Source organism: Sinocyclocheilus grahami, unplaced genomic scaffold (assembly GCF_001515645.1).
Source record: "Sinocyclocheilus grahami isolate Dianchi unplaced genomic scaffold, SAMN03320097.WGS_v1.1 scaffold1892.1, whole genome shotgun sequence".
Lineage (NCBI taxonomy): Eukaryota > Metazoa > Chordata > Actinopteri > Cypriniformes > Cyprinidae > Sinocyclocheilus > Sinocyclocheilus grahami.
In genome coordinates this window covers 66,791-83,779 of record NW_015507071.1, presented here as the reverse complement: position 1 = coordinate 83,779, position 16,989 = coordinate 66,791, and the positions used below count along the sequence as shown (strand labels likewise).

The following is a 16,989-nucleotide window of genomic DNA, read 5'->3' as shown; positions in this document are numbered from 1 at the left end:
GAACTCAGATAAACCATATATTGTCATAGTCATTGAATCAATGCTCGTTTGTGTTTAACGCCATGCTAGCTTCTGTGGCTATTTTCATGCGTTGAATGAAGTTCAATCTTTTGTTTATTCAGCTACCGCTATGTGGGATTTTCTGCACAGACATGCATTACCTTTCTCCTGTGGGGCATATTTGGAGTTTCAGCGTGAGAGCGCCCTCTGTCCTTCGGATGGAGAACCATGCTTCTCTGACAAGCTGCGCATGAAAAAATCGTAGCCTTTTCCAAATCACGATTCCAGTTTAATTTGCAGCTCTAGCTAATAACATTAAGCGCACCCTAGCAACTGCACAGCAAATGGTTAAAAACACAAAAATCAGAACACCCTAGCAAATTTATGCAGCTGCTATGCATTCAGAATAGGGATGCACGATATTATTGTACCAATATCGGAAGATAATGGCTTTAAATGTAAATATCGGCATCGGCCTGATATGAAAAATTATGCCCGTATGTCTTGCCGATAAAAGGAATACATTAACTCACATGTGCTCAGGGTGTGCTAGCGATTAGATCACGTCAGCATTGCGGTTCATTCTTGAAGCAAAGTTTTGCCTGAATGGTAAAACAATACATCTAAAGGGGATGAGTGAATGGAGACATAGAACAGATGATCACTAACCCTGATATTTTAGATCAGTAATTTAATTTGCCAATGTGCAGACATACAACTAAAAGACAAACTGAAGCATTCAGGAACTCTAAAATGAGAACAAGAAATAACCTGAAAAATGATTAATGATGACTGTCTGTCATTGGTCAGTCTAACAGATAGCCCCGCCCCACAATCACATGATTGGTTGAGTCAGAAGTTGACGTGTTGCTGCTCAAACAAACAGACCAATGCTGTAAAATCATCACAATGACTGATGTACAGTGACTTTAATTAAACAGGCACACAGCAAACTCTCAAAGCAGCCCACCTCTAGTCCTCATCTTACTGTTTCCTACACAACAGATGATATATGATCTCACAGCATTACACACACACACACACACACACACACACTGGGGATTCATTTGACTACTGCTGTGCTGTTGTGTAATAGGTGTGAATCTCCTCAGACTGAAATATGTTTATATATAAATCAAATCCTGAGGCCTCAATTACAAAAGTGTAGAATGATTCTAAATATGAACGTATGAAAATTCCTATGAACGATTTACAAAATGTCCATATGCACAACAAATGTTCCTAAATGCATTCAATTCACGCACATGAAACGGCCACAAATATCCCCTTAAAGAAGTATTTATGTAATACTGTTTTTAATGACGTTCAATCAATCAAGCATTTTCTAGAGGGACATCTATTACTGTTGCACTCGCGTCTCGCACAAAAGAGCCGCATGTTTAGAAACTAAGTTTGAGTAAAACTATGTTTAACTTTGAAAAAAAACATATCAAGACTTTATGGCGGGTTTTTCCCCCATCCCACTGCATCTCATGTTTTTAAATGAAAAATGTACTCCGTGTGATTGGCTTTCCGCCCTTTGTATTAAACTATGCATACATTATTTTTTTTATAGTTGGAACAGACGCTTCACAACACTTGACTCACTAAAGAGTACTGGAACAGTACCACGGTACAGTGATGTTTCGAATAAGCCATAAACAATATACATATAAACCTTTATATTTATACCTTTATATAAACAAGCAGGTCAACAAAACTGTTGTGCACTGATGTACTGATTTACATTTACTCATTTAGTTCTTCAAAATATCTTCTATGTTTCACAAAAGAATGAAAGACATTCAGATTTGGAACAAAATAAAGGAGAGTAAATGATGATAGAATTATTTTTTATTTGGCTGAACGATCCCTTTAAATCTTGTTTCTGGTCCTGTTGTTAGTGACAAACAAAATCTGTAAGTTAAACAGATGTGCGTGATGTTAAATGTGCCGCTCTGATCTCACAGTGACAGGAAGAACAGCAGCAGATCACAGGAATCAAACCAGGTGTCAGTTCAGTCATAAAGACGCTTTGAGATGAGTGTGTGTGTGTGTGTGTGTGTGTGTGTGTGTGTGTGTGTGCACGCATATGCACAGACGCGTCAAGACCAGATGCTTTGATATGCATGATCTCAGCACTTCTGACGAGAGTGTGTGTGTGTGTGCCGTAAAATAAACTCTTCCTCTCCAGCTGCATAACTCCCCCTTCACACACACACACACACACACACACACACACACACATTCCTTTCTTTTTCCCTCAGATCGTCTGAGACGCTCTACACACTCGCTACAGAACAGCCTGGCATTAAATTGCAGGAAGTACATGGGGGGGCACTTCCTGTTGGACAGGAAATATAAAGGATCACCTGGAAGTATTTTCCCAGACAGACTGACTATATGTGAGCGGCAAAAAGTCTCAGTCAAAATTATCAGTCAAAATCTGTCTGTGCATGAATGTACAGACTGTACTATAGTACAACTGATTTACCCAGGAACTGAACACAAAACAATCAGCATTGTATGAAAATCTGATGAAAACAACTAATGCACTTGATGAATACGAGGCACTTGAGGTCATGTAACAGTGGACATACACTTCTGCATAAGTTACATAAACTCTACATAATAAAACATGTAACTGATATTAAAGGAGCAATTTACAAAAGTCTCAGTCAAAATTATCAGTCAAAATCTGTCTGTGCATGAATGTACAGACTGTACTATAGTACAACTGATTTACCCAGGAACTGAACACAAAACAATCAGCATTGTATGAAAATCTGATGAAAACAACTAATGCACTTGATGAATACGAGGCACTTGAGGTCATGTAACAGTGGACATACACATCACTTCTGCATAAGTTACATAAACTCTACATAATAAAACATGTAACTGATATTAAAGGAGCAATTTATTGCTGAAAATTGACTCTCTCTCAGGTCATCCAAGATTAGGATGAGTTTGTTTCTTCATCAGATTTAGAGAAGTGTCATTCCATCACTTGCTCACCAATGGATGTGAATGGGTGCCATCACAATGAGAGTCCAAACAGCTGATAAAAACATCACAATAATCCACAAGTAATCCACAGCACTCCAGTCCATCAGTTAACATCTTGATGGATTTGTTTCAGCTTTTGTCTTCTCATCAAGATGTTTTCAATTCAAATACGAGTGCATAATCCATAATAACACTTCCTCCAGTGAAAAAGTGGTCTGGACTGAATCAGGAGAGAAATCTGCACAGATCAAGCACCTTTTACAAGCCAAAACGGCTCTAAACAAATATGTGGCTGGAACAGGAGATGAGCTTTTTAACTGGAGGAAGCGTTAGGATGGATTATGGACTCGTATTAGAGTTAAAAAAGTCTTAATGCTGGATTAGTTTCAGCTTTTGTCTTCTCCAGATGTTAACTGATGGACTGGAGTCCTGTGGATTACTGTGATGTTTTTATCAGCTGATTGGACTCTCATTCTGACGGCACCCATTCACTGCGGAGCATCCACTGCTGAGACACTGATGCAGTGCTACATTTCTACAAACCTGATGAAGAAACAAACTCATCCTGATCTTGAATGGCCTGAGGGTGAGCACATTTTTAGCTAATTAGGACATACATTAAATCTTTCGATGTCAACAACCACTTAAAAATAACTGCATTTACTATGAACAGATAAGTGCAATGGTAATATGTATTATATTTATTGTTCTTTAATTCTAACATTATAACATGAATTGCAGTGAAACTTATTTATACCACAGTGCAGTGTTTCCGACAGACTTGCACGCTCTATTTGTGGCGGCACATATAAGCAAACTCATTCTCTGCCAGCAGGAGGCGCTGTTGGAGTGATAGCGATAGAGGTTTCCCGGTAACGCTGTACACAAAGCAGCACTCCGCTCACAAACACTGCTTTATCAGACATTACAGGCAAGATTAAATGAAAATTACATCCAAAATTTTCTGAAGGCAGTCGGTTTCCTTCGCTCCGGCCGGACAGGGCATCATCACAGTATGGTGAGGGGCGTAACATTTCCGTCACACGCTTGAGGTATTCGGCCAATCACAACGCACTGGATAGCTGGCCAATCACAGCACACCTCGCTTTTCAGACCGATGAGCTTTGTAACAATCGACGCGTTTCAGAAAGGCGGGGCATAGAGGAGAAACAATAATGTACAGTATGTGGAAAATAATGTGTTTTTTTTAACCTTAAACCGCATAAACACATTTCATTACACCAAATACACAAAATAATGTTCTTCTCAGCAACATCATATGACCCCTTTAAAAACTAAAACACTGAAAGTCCTGGTCTTGCAGCAGTTTATACAATGTTTAACTAGATTAAACAGGTGCTGAAAGTTTACAGTACTAGTTTTTTTTACCACTAAATCTCTAGATAACCCCTCTAAACCCTGTAGGATTAGCCGGATTGCTGAAATGCCCAATTTACAGCATTTAAACCCTGAACCAGCTGGCTTGAAGTCGATAGAAACCTGAATCTTCTGAATCATCCGTTCTTAAATAAGAATATTTCGGTCACGAATCGAGATCCTTTACCACTAAACCACATAATCCCTGTACCTCCACCCTTTAACCACTAAACCACATCATCCCTGTACCTCCATCTCTTTAACCACTAAACCACATCATCCCTGTACCTCCACCCTTTAACCACTAAACCACATCATCCCTGTACCTCCATCTCTTTAACCACTAAACCGCATCATCCCTGTACCTCCACCCTTTAACCACTAAACCACATAATCCCTGTACCTCCATCCCTTTAACCACTAAACCACATCATCCCTGTACCTTTCAGTCGTAATATTACAAAAATAATCACTATTTTTACATTTAAACCGAAAGTTGTCTTCATCACAAGTGTGTCGCGCGCTCTCGGTCCCGCTCGATTTCTGAAAGTCGTGACGTAACGTAACATGTTGGCGTCAAACGTCAGTTCCTCAGCGTTAGAATGAACGCGTGCGGTTCGCTGTCCAGACCTGCGGCGCCCCCTGCCGGTGAAACTCAGCTACTTTATATTATTATATTATATTATTATATTATTAGTACTAATATATATATATATGTTAGTATTATATCTGCATGGCTCTAAATGCAGTTGCAGTGCACTGTATTCACCCTCCTTAATTAACACGTACCACAGTAGATATAAGGCAAGCTCATTCTTGCCTCTGTATAATAGAACCATTACGGATGCAGGATTTCTGGACAATGATGCCTTTTCCCGGTCAAAAAGTATTTTTTACGCTTTCTTCTCACACAACTTGTGCGAGTTATAATTTTCCTGTCTTGGGTTTTGGGTGAGAAAGCACAAGGATTTATCTCAGATGTATATCTCAGGGATGTGTCGCGTCTCAGGCTAATACAATAAAATAAAATAAAATAAAAAATAAGATAAATTAAAATTATAAAAAATAAAAAAAAATAAAAAAATCAAATCAAATCAAATCAAATAAAATAAAATTGGCCAAACAGTTCTGGCTGTATACAGTAATTACAAAGACATCATCTTTAGCCAATGAAATCATGCATTTTATTTTTAGGTCTTTGCTGGGACACATTTGCATTACATATATTTACATTTATTACTTGTGTTTATCCAAAACAGCTTACAAATGAAGAACAATGTGTTATCACCAACAATTTTTTAGTAAAATAATACTGAATAATAGTCTCATGTAACCTGTAATAAGCGGTAACCTGCAACTGTTACCGTAAAGTAACAGTTTAACCCATAACCATTAGTTGCTGTTGTTTGTGTATAAATGAATGTGTTTAGCTTGATTCAGTGACGTGACTTAAAATAAAACCAGTTCATTTAGATTTAACATCTAAGGATACTATTTACGTTTTACGGGGGGAAAAAAATTAGAAGTAAAATTCAGAAAAGGAGTTATTGTAAATAATTATGATAAAAAGCTATTATAAAACACATGGGATAGAAAACAAACTGACCAAAGAAGTGCCTTTCAAAAATACTTTATTGTGTTTAAAAAGGCTTCATTCATATACAAAACTGTACAATTATTTGTGCAGTCTAAATTTCTAGTTAAATTTCAGTCTAGATTCTGCATCATTTAACACCTGAAATACTGAAAGACACCAAAGGCTTGTAAAGCACGTTACATTCAGTCTCAAACACCGGCATTTGAACTCAAACATCATTTCCCCCCGCATTGACATCCACGCGAATCAAACTCATTGAGTCCAATATTTGTTTTTTGATTATCTCAATCATGTCTGGCACAATATAACATTAAAGAAATCTTAAAACTCGAATAAAATGGCTCAGAGATTGAACCCAGTGACCATCTCGAAAAACACAGTGCGTTAAGCTTCAGAATTATATTTAATATCGTGTATTTTAGTGCAATATGATAATACATACCTTGAGTAATGATAAGAGGTTATTATGTTATGATTTTGCACCGAAGCATCTAGTTTAAGGAAGGCCAGTACAAACACATTAAACAGTAACGTGTGTGTGATCCTGTCCACTAACCCACGGAAATATACTGAAAACACTTCTGTTCATATTCCAGAAAACCTCCTGAAATATTAGTTCAGTAACACTAAAAGAACTGCAATCTAATAATACTAACACAAGAGCATCTTCATTCAGAACAACTCTCGTCTAAAATCCTTCAGACAGGCGTCAGATTACTCTCCAGTCACTCGTCTTTGAACTGTACGATTTTTAATGTTTTTAAAGAAGTCTCTTCTGCTCACCAAGCCTGCATTTATTTGATACAAAATACAGAAAAAGCAGTAATATTGTGAAATAGTTTTACTATTTGAAATAACTGCTTTCTGTGTGAATATGTGTTAAACTGTAATGTATTTCTGTGATGTGCAGCTGTATTTTCAGCATCATTCCTCCAGTCTTCAGAGTCACATGATCTTCAGAAATCAGTATAATATGCTGATCTGCTGCTCGAGAGACATTATTATTATTATTATTATTATTAACAATATTTAAAAGAGTTGAGGATTTTTTTCAGGGTTCTTTGATGAATAGAAAGATCTAAAGATCAGCATTTATCTGAAATAAAAAGCTTTTGTAACATTATACACTAAACCATTCAAAAGCTTGGAGTCAGTGTATCATTTTTTTTGTAATAATAATAATTATAGAAATTATTGCTTTTATTTAGCAAGGATGCTTTAAATGGATCAAAAGTGATGATAAAGACATTTATAATGTTACAAAATATGTCTATTTCAGATAAATGCTGTTCTTCTGAACTTTCTATTCATCAAAGAAACCTGAAAAAAATCAACTCGGCTGTTTTCAACATAATAATAATAATAAATGTTTTTTGAGAAGCAGATGAGAATATTAGAATGATTACTGAAGGATCATGTGACTGGAGTAATGATGATAAAAATTCACAGGAATAAATTACATTTTAAACTATATTAAAAACAGTTATTTTAAATGAATAGTAAAAATGGATCAAATAAATGCAGGCTTGGTGAGCAGAAGAGACTTCTTTAAAAAACATTTAAAATCTTACTGTTCAAACTTGACTGGGAGTGATATATTCCACAACATCAGATCAACAAATACTGAATTATTAAATCTTAACTTTAGTATTTTACACTTATGAAATCAAGGCACGGTGATGTGATGTCAGCTCTTGACTGAAATAAAACAAGGCGATGTTTGTAACTAAAGGCACAGCAGGTTCAGTCACATGTGGGTCGTTCACACCGGACGGTTGCGTTATTGTTTGTGTATTACTGCTTCTGTTCTGTTGCACTGATCTCAGTCCAGGTGTTTAAAAGCAGGAACACGTCCTGTGTGAACGGACCATTTGGTAACACAAATATAACGTTTTTTGTTTGACCTTTTAAGAGGTTATAAGTTCTGAACATAGTGTCTGATTGTTAAAGGTGCTGCAAGTGATTTCAGGAGTTTTTCAGCTTCAATCTCACACTCCCCTGACTCCGCCCACTAACACACACACACCTTCTGTGCTAAACCCCGCCCACTAAGACACACACACCCTCTATGAGAAACGCTACCCACCCACTGAGACACACCCTCTATGAGAAACTCCACCCACTGAGACACACCCTCTATGAGAAACTCCACCCACTGAGACACACCCTCTGTGTCAAACTCCGCCCACTGATGCAAGCCATCTATTAAACCCCGCCCACTAAAAGACACACACACATACACACACACACACACACACACACCTTTTATGCCAAACTCCACCTAAGACAGACACACCATCTTTATCAAACCCCACCCACCAAACCGAAATAAGTTCTGAACATAGTGTCTGATTGTTAAAGGTGCTGCAAGTGATTTCAGGAGTTTTTCAGCTTCAATCGCACACTCCCCTGACTCCGCCCACTAACACACACACACCTTCTGTGCTAAACCCCGCCCACTAAGACACACACACCCTCTATGAGAAACTCCACCCACTGAGACACACCCTCTGTGTCAAACTCCGCCCACAGACACAAGCCCCCTATTAAACACACACACACACACACCTTTTATGCCAAACTCCACCTTCTAAGACAGACACACCATCTTTATCAAACCCCACCCACCAAACCGATGTCTGCAAATCTGAACATGCATAATGACTGACAGGGTTTCCGATTGGCTAAAAAAACAGGCCACTCCCCTTCACTCAAAAAAGGCATAAATTAAATGTTTTATGTATATGAATTGCACTTAACATTTGAATTACCCAGTTTTACCAAACTAAAAAACTTAATGTGATGCAAATGTGTCTGTCATGTATAAATAAAGCCAGTCAGATTTCTGTAATAGCACTAATAAACAAATAACCAGCTTTATATATTTAACATCAATAAATCCAACTTCTTTAAATCTCATGCATTTGAATATTGCTTGTTCCACAGCTATAGCCATATCTGAACTATGTTCATACTTTTGAACTGAATAAATTTAATTGTTTTCACAATGAACTGATTTATGATGATTCTAAGCCATATGAATAAATGTATTTCAAATAAATTATTATTTATATAAAATCAAATAAATGCAAATAGTTGATTATTATAATGTTTTTTTTCTTTCTTGCATTTAGAAATCTGAGTTCATTATGTATGACTGACTAATATGCATCACATTAAGTTTATTAGTTTATGTTAAAATAACGTTAGCCAAATTTTACATGGAATTCAAACACATAAATCTTGATTTCACGAAGTACTGAGTAATCAGACGGACAGCGAGGGATGCGGGTGTCACTTCAGTCAGAATTGAGCGTGATGTGATTTTTCAACATGTGATGTGTGATACTCCTAAAAAAATCACTGACAGCAGCTTTAAAATCTCTCAAAGTGTTTAAATATGAAAGGAAACAGATGCTGAATGAGCCTGAAGTGTGTGTGTTCTTCAGTCCTTCATCCAGACGCTCGTTTGCTCACGGAGTCAGTCCTGAGGAGGAGTCAGTGTGTGAATCAAGACGACTGACACACACACCGCTCTACTGAGAGTGACAGCATCTGAGACACACACACACACACACACACACACACACACTGAGCGTGATGTGATTTTTCAACATGTGATGTGTGATACTCCTAAAAAAATCACTGACAGCAGCTTTAAAATCTCTCAAAGTGTTTAAATATGAAAGGAAACAGATGCTGAATGAGCCTGAAGTGTGTGTGTTCTTCAGTCCTTCATCCAGACGCTCGTTTGCTCACGGAGTCAGTCCTGAGGAGGAGTCAGTGTGTGAATCAAGACGACTGACACACACACCGCTCTACTGAGAGTGACAGCATCTGAGACACACACACACACACACACACACACACACACACACACACACACACACAGCTGTTTAAGACTTGTCCACAGGCGTCATGCCGATATAAGTGCCATTTTTCTCGTCCTGATCGTCCGCTTTGGCGCTCACAGGAGCGTATGACGTGTCTTTCTTCGCAGACGGCTGAAAGAAAGAAAGAAAACACAATAAGGTTGATTTAGTATGCGTGCGTGTTATGAGTATGAAATACACTTCATGCAAGTACAAGAACATACTACAAGTTCATGTACTTGACTACAGCATGTTTTAGTCCTTTAAACTAGTTTGCAAGCATCACATGATTAATCAGTCAGTTACTGATTGAGTTCAAGCTGAAGTGAGTTAAGCCTGTTTCACACATCTCTGAGTATTTACATTAATAATGCATGTAAATACATGTATATTTACATGCATGGCTTTTAGGTCTGACTCAGGAGAGACTAAATTCTGGTTTTTATTGTAGATTTGTTTTCATTTTGTCATAGTTGACCATTAAATTGCACTTAGGGATGCACTCGTTGTATTATAAATAAGTAAATAAACTCAAATTCTTAATATTAAAATGGTTACTGGAAGTGAACCAATTAAACACATTAGAAACGTATTAAAATAAACAAATATGTATGTTAATGTGTGTAATACATTTTTGGACATATATATCATGTACATGTATATTTATTCTAAAACCTGTCATAACATGATGATATTATAGAAGTAAATATAAATAAGAGACATGCATTTAAGAAAAGCATTACAAAAACATTGCTTTTTTGTGTATACGTTGTTTTAATAAAAGGTATAAAAATATAAAGTTATAAAATTGCATATAAAAATAAAATATATATTGTTGACATACATGGCTGCTGCATATAAAATCATCATATAGATATTATTAACATATGTACATTTTACTATGGGAATTTTACATATGTTTTTATATCTTCATCTACGCAGAGAATGTACATATGTGAAAATTACATAATTGCCTTTTAGGCAATATATATGGCAATATCACTCTTGATATAGAGCAATAAATGTCATATTAAATTTCTGTATGGAAATAACCAAATGACATGAGGCAGATCACATTTACATCCAAATGCTAGTTAATCTAAAAATCCAGATCACAAAGTGAAGCCATAAACGTTTATATGATTAAAAGATTGTATTTAGTGCATTTCAACATTTTCTGTTGCATTTATTTAATTTTCTATTCATGCATTTGGCAGATGCTTTCTCCAAAGTGACTTGCATTGCTGTTAGGGTTTGCATTGGATCAGTTCATGCATTTCCTGAGAATCGAATCACTGATAATAGATGTGTGAAACAGGCCTGAACTAGTTTAGTTAGCTGGTTAGTGAGTGCTGAACGTACAGGAGAGCAGCGGAAAGCCTCAGCGAAATCAAAGCGCTTCACTTCAGTCTAAACAAAAGCAGATCAACAGATCATGATGCTCATCAGGTTAGAGGGACAAACAAGCCAAGATATTAGAAAGCAAACTCAGCACAGAATGGTTACTAGGTTAGTGAAGTGATCATGAGAGCAGCATGTGGCAGTTAGTCACTTCAGGAAAGCATGAGTTATGACAGGAAATAAATCCATCCATATAAAACACAAGCAGAAGAACAGCAAGCTTTGGATGAAACCTCAACTCCATCAGATACAGAAAACTAGTCATTTAAAGCAGTCGAACCACAGTCACGCCACCGTTCAGAAGACATGCTAGCTACAGAAGCTTTACTTTATATAGTACTGCATAGGGCTGCACGATAAATCGAAATGGAATCGAGATCGCAATTCGACAGAAGCTGTGATTGTCATGCGTATCTTTCAGTGAAGCACGGTTCTGTGATCAGCAGTAAATCTCCATCCAAAGGCCAAAGAAACTCCAAATATGCCTCGCAGAAGAAACCCAGAAAATGGCTATCGCTGCAGCTGAATAAACAGAAGATTCAACTGCTTTCATTGATTCAACGTGACTAATAAACACACGACTACGCCAATATACGGTTTATCTGAGTTCTTATTATTATAATTTTCATTCAAATAAAGTATATTTATAATGCAATGCCTTTATCGCTGCTTAAATACTATGAAATATGTTTCATGCTTTATTCTTTGTAAGAAGCCACGTCATCTCACAGAAGGATTTATTTCAAACACTCGACTGACGTTATGAAGTGAGTTTGGAGTAAAAATATGTTATTAAATGTGGTATTTTCACGTGCTTTCAGATGGAGCAGCGTTTACTACACAGAGCCATAGTTCACTGAGAAGCTACGCAAACAGCTGTCATTATCGTGAACGATTTTTTCGATTTCATTATCGTCTGCGATTTTTTTGCGTAACTTGTCAGTGAGCTACGGCTCTGTGACGTAAATGCTGCTCCATCTGAAAGCACGTGATGATGATTTCCTGCTGATTACAGAACCAGCTTTTTTAACAAAATGCGCATGATAATCGCATTCGATTAGTCGTGCAGCCCTAGTACTGCATATTCAATTGGTGTAAATGAAAATGTTAAATTATTAAGAATATTTAGTTTTGTTCATCATATGTTCTACTTTTTGTAATCTGCTTTGATCTGCTATTTACTATTTTTCTTGTAACATTTCAGCCGGGCGTTCATCTAAACATTACCAACCATAACTACAAATATGCAAAATTATAAAATGGAACGTTCCCTTTATGTTTTCTTATGTTTGCATAACTGAGAATTTTTTTTTTTTATATTTGAAAACCTCAGAACATATTGTTGTTCGCTGGGTGTAGATTGAGTTACTATCACATCAGTATCATCTCAGCACTACCTGATTTTCTCAAACTCCACACGTCCTTTAGTTTTCTCTGCTCTACAGCAGCGACTCGTGTGAATGAGGAGATGGATTCATAAAGGCTGATCTGGAAGAATAGCGTTCAGCTTCCACAACAAACACACTCAGAAATATTCCTGGAATGGTTTGACGGCAGCTTTAGTGCGTGTGAACCAAGCGGACAGAGAATGTCACATTTTAGGGTTTCAGTGCAAACTTTGGTGGGAAAGTGAAGAATAAGCTGGAGAATAATGGAGATTTTTCTGAAAAGCCTCAACTTTCTCACACACACACTTTGTGACCCTTAAGACAAACTTTATGTTTGTTTATGTAAAGCTGGAAGTTTAAAGTAGTTTGAAAAGTTTGTAGTTTGAAGCTTTGAAGTCTCCCAGACAGACAGATCACTTTGGTTACTAAGGCGTTCTGTGTGACATCAAAGGCATTGCCAAACATTTGCTATTGTGTCCTTGTTTTTTGCTAAAGTGTTGTTTGCTGAGTGAGTTACAGTGTTCTAGGTAATTACTAGGGTGTTACTAGGTGGTTGTTAGGGTGTTCTGGTGAAATGAGAAGACCAGAGTTGCCAGGATGTTGCTAGGCAGTTGTTAAGGTGTTCTGTATGGTTACTAGGGTGTTCTGGGTGGTTAATAGGGTGTTACTAGGCAGTTGCTAGGGTGTTACTAGAGAGCTCTTAGGGTGTTTCTGGGGAAATAAGAAGACCAAAGTTGATAGGGTGTTGCTAGGCAGTTGTTAAGGTGTTCTAGGTGGTTGTTAGGGTATTCTGGGTAGGTACTAGGGTGTTACTAGGTGGTTGTTAGGGTGTTCTGGTGAAATGAGAAGACCAGAGTTGCCAGGATGTTGCTAGGCAGTTGTTAAGGTGTTCTGTATGGTTACTAGGGTGTTCTGGGTGGTTAATAGGGTGTTACTAGGCAGTTGCTAGGGTGTTACTAGAGAGCTCTTAGGGTGTTTCTGGGGAAATAAGAAGACCAAAGTTGATAGGGTGTTGCTAGGCAGTTGTTAAGGTGTTCTAGGTGGTTGTTAGGGTATTCTGGGTAGGTACTAGGGTGTTACTAGGTGGTTGTTAGGGTGTTCTGGTGAAATGAGAAGACCAGAGTTGCAAGGATGTTGCTAGGCAGTTGTTAAGGTGTTCTATATGGTTACTAAAGCGTTCTGGGTGGTTAATAGGGTGTTACTAGGCAGTTGCTAGGGAGTTGCTAGAGAGTTATTAGGGTGTTTCTGAGGAAATAAGAAGACCAAAGTTACTAGGGAGTTGCTAGGCAGTTGTTAAGGTGTTCTATATGGTTACTAGGGTGTTCTGTGTGGTTAATAGGGTGTTACTAGGCAGTTGCTATGGTGTTTCTGGGAAAATAAGAAGACCAAAGTTGCTAGGGTGTTGCTAGGTGGCTTTTAGGGTGTTACTAGACAGTTGTTAGGTTGTTCTGGGGAAATGAAAAGACTATTGTTGCTAGGGTGTTGCTAAGTGGTTGTTATGTTGTTCTGGGTGGTTACTACCGTGTTACTAGGTGGTTGTTAGGGTGTTCTGGTGAAATGAGAAGACCAGAGTTGCAAGGATGTTGCTAGGCAGTTGTTAAGGTGTTCTGTGTGGTTACTATGGTGTTCTGGGTGGTTAATAGGATGTTACTAGGCAGTTGCTAGGGAGTTACTAGAGAGTTCTTAGGGTGTTTCTGAGGAAATAAGAAGACCAAAGTTACTAGGGAGTTGCTAGGCAGTTGTTAAGGTGTTCAGACTGGCTACTAGGGTGTTCTGGGTGGTTAATAGGGTGTTACTAGGCAGTTGCTACGGTATTTCTGGGAAAATAAGAAGTCCAAAGTTGCTAGGGTGTTGCTAGGTGGCTGTTAGGGCGTTACTAGACAGTTGTTAGGTTGTTCTGGGGAAATGAAAAGACTATTGTTGCTAGGGTGTTGCTAAGTGGTTGTAATGTTGTTCTGGGTGGTTACTACCGTGTTACTAGGTGGTTGTAGGGTGTTCTAGGAAAATGGGAAGACCAGACTTGCTATAGTGTTGCTAAGTGGTTGTTAGGTGTTCTGAACAGTTACTAGGCAGTTGCAAGGGTGTTGTCAGGCAGTTGTTAGGGTGTTCTGGGTGGTTGCTAGGGTGTTACTAAGCGGTTGTTAGGGTGTTTTGGGAAATGAGATGACCAGAGCTGCTAGGGTGTTCTGTGTGGTTGCTAGTGTACTCTGGGTGGTTGCTAGGCAGATGCTAAGGTGTTCTGTATGGTTGCTAAGTAGTTGCTAGGGTACTCTGGGTCATTGCTAGGGTGTTCTGGGTGGTTGTATTACCTTGTTCTGATAGAAGCGGATGACAAGGATGATACAGACGAGCAGCAGAATGATTCCCAGAGCCCCGAGGACGAGCGGGAAATGAGAGACCAGAGTCACGATCAGCAGCAGCTTCTGAATCCTTGCGGCCGAAGCGTCGTCAATCACCACCGACTGCAAACACAGCAGAAAATCATCCAGCGGTTTTATAGGAGACGAAACCTTTGGTCACTAAATCATCCACTTCTGACTCTCACCTCATTCAGAAACAAAATGGGGAAGATGGTGCCGTTGAGATTCCTGGTCAAACTGAGGAAACAAAGGACAAAAAGACAAAGACCTTCAGCTAGAAAACTATAAAAACACACTCTCACGGCTGTTTATCAGAATGGCCCGATTAAATATATCAGACAGGAAAGCATCACTCACAGAAAGCCGGTCACTCTCTCGAGATGAATGTTGATCTGGGCTCGTTTCATGGCACGAACAGGCACTCCCAAAGTCTGAGGAGAAACCAGAAGATCTGAGCCAGACCGCAGCAATCAAACCAATTATATCACAAAAACACTTCAGACAGGAAAAATACATTAGAGAACGAGACACTGATCATGAAAATCAACACTTCAAAGCATCTTATCACAACACAGCAGATCTTACAGGGTTCAGATCCAGAAAAGTCTGGTGAAGCTTGTGCACCGGAGAAATGCCATCGATGGCTTTGGCGTACTTCTCAGCACCCAGATGAAAGTGAGGGAACGACACGACGACAGGAGCACCTGAGACGACAATTACACCACAAAATCACTGCATTTCTGATGCTTTTATCCAAAGAGACTTGCATTGCAATCAAGGCATTCCTTTGATCAGCCCATGGATTCCCAAACTCAATTTTTTTTAAATGAAAACCATTTTATACTGCATAAGGAAAATTAAATGTTTTTGTAGTACCATTACGATTTTTTCCACTGTGAGATTATTTTCATGACATTCAATTTTCAGTACAGTACTGTACATCACAGTAAAAACATTATTATTATCATCATCATAAATAAGTAATAATTAATGTATAATGTATAAATTAATAATTCAATAAAAATATATATTTTATATATTGTATGTATACATATACAGTACATCCAGTGTTTACATATTGTAACTAATGTTCATGAACATGTGCTGTTCCTATTAAATGAACAAAAAGATCAAAGATCAAACATTTTAACATGAGTGGATATGTTCAGAATAACATACTACATGCACTATTTCTGCAGTGCGCGATATGAGTAATCACCTAGATGACCTTCTGCATGACCTCCTCAAAATGCAAAATACACTTTTCATTGGCAGGATGATAACCGACTCACTCAGTGAATAAAACAAAGCAATGAGTGAAACATTCAGCATCATACAGCACATAGGCTACTGTTTCAGACTCTTCTTTCATTCACAAGTCAGTGCCCTCGTCAGATAAAGGGATGTCCTCTAAACTCAGAGAACATCAGTCATTACGAATGTTTTGTCGTCTAACAGCAGAAATGTCATCTCCTCCTCGCTTTGTCTTAACAATGCCTTCTCTCATACGAGCCCCCTGAGAGTCGTAGAGCTTCATCCTGTCGTGACGTTAAAGAGGAACATCGTCTCATGAGAAGATCAAGGGAACTCTGACCTGGAGCATGAAAACAATCAGGAGTGACCGCAAGTAACCCAGATGATTTACCACCTCTGTTCTCAACACATGTAGGGGAAATTAGACTCCTGCATTACTGGGACAGAGGCGAGAGTGTGTGTGTGTGTGTGTGTGTGAGAGAGTGAGAGTGAGAGTGAGAGTGAGAGTGTGTGTGTGTGTGTGTGTGTGTGTGTGTGCGTGTGTGTGAGAGTGTGTGTGTGGGTGTGTGTGCGTTAGAGAGTGTGTGTGTGTGTGTGTGTGTGTGTGTGTGCGTGTGCGTGAGAGTGTGTGTGTGCGTGTGTGTGCGTTAGTGAGTGTGTGTGTGTGTGTGTGTGAGTGTGTGTGTGTGTGTGTGTGTGTGTGAGAGAGTGAGTGTGAGAGTGAGAGTGAG

General features: G+C 38.4%; 1 protein-coding gene and 1 long non-coding RNA gene across 2 annotated transcripts in view; one reads left to right on the top strand and one right to left on the bottom strand.

The window, feature by feature from the left end:
• The first annotated feature begins 7,500 nt into the window (after positions 1 to 7,500).
• Positions 7,501 to 8,695, top strand: LOC107573217 (uncharacterized). Its single transcript, XR_001607466.1, has 2 exons — positions 7,501 to 7,933; positions 8,345 to 8,695. It is a non-coding gene; the product is annotated as an uncharacterized lncRNA (long non-coding RNA).
• Positions 8,696 to 9,599: 904 nt separating this feature from the next.
• The window catches only part of scarb2b (scavenger receptor class B, member 2b), a 34,624-nt gene continuing 27,234 nt past the window's right edge, over positions 9,600 to 16,989 (bottom strand). Inside the window, exons 8-13 of the mRNA XM_016259656.1 lie at positions 15,590 to 15,708; positions 15,362 to 15,435; positions 15,190 to 15,241; positions 14,954 to 15,106; positions 11,218 to 11,265; positions 9,600 to 9,987 (exon numbers count right to left, since the gene is read on the bottom strand). Of these exons, the coding sequence (XP_016115142.1) occupies positions 9,880 to 9,987; positions 11,218 to 11,265; positions 14,954 to 15,106; positions 15,190 to 15,241; positions 15,362 to 15,435; positions 15,590 to 15,708 (554 nt within the window). The 3' untranslated portion in view covers positions 9,600 to 9,879. The remainder of the gene's footprint in view (positions 9,988 to 11,217; positions 11,266 to 14,953; positions 15,107 to 15,189; positions 15,242 to 15,361; positions 15,436 to 15,589; positions 15,709 to 16,989) is intronic.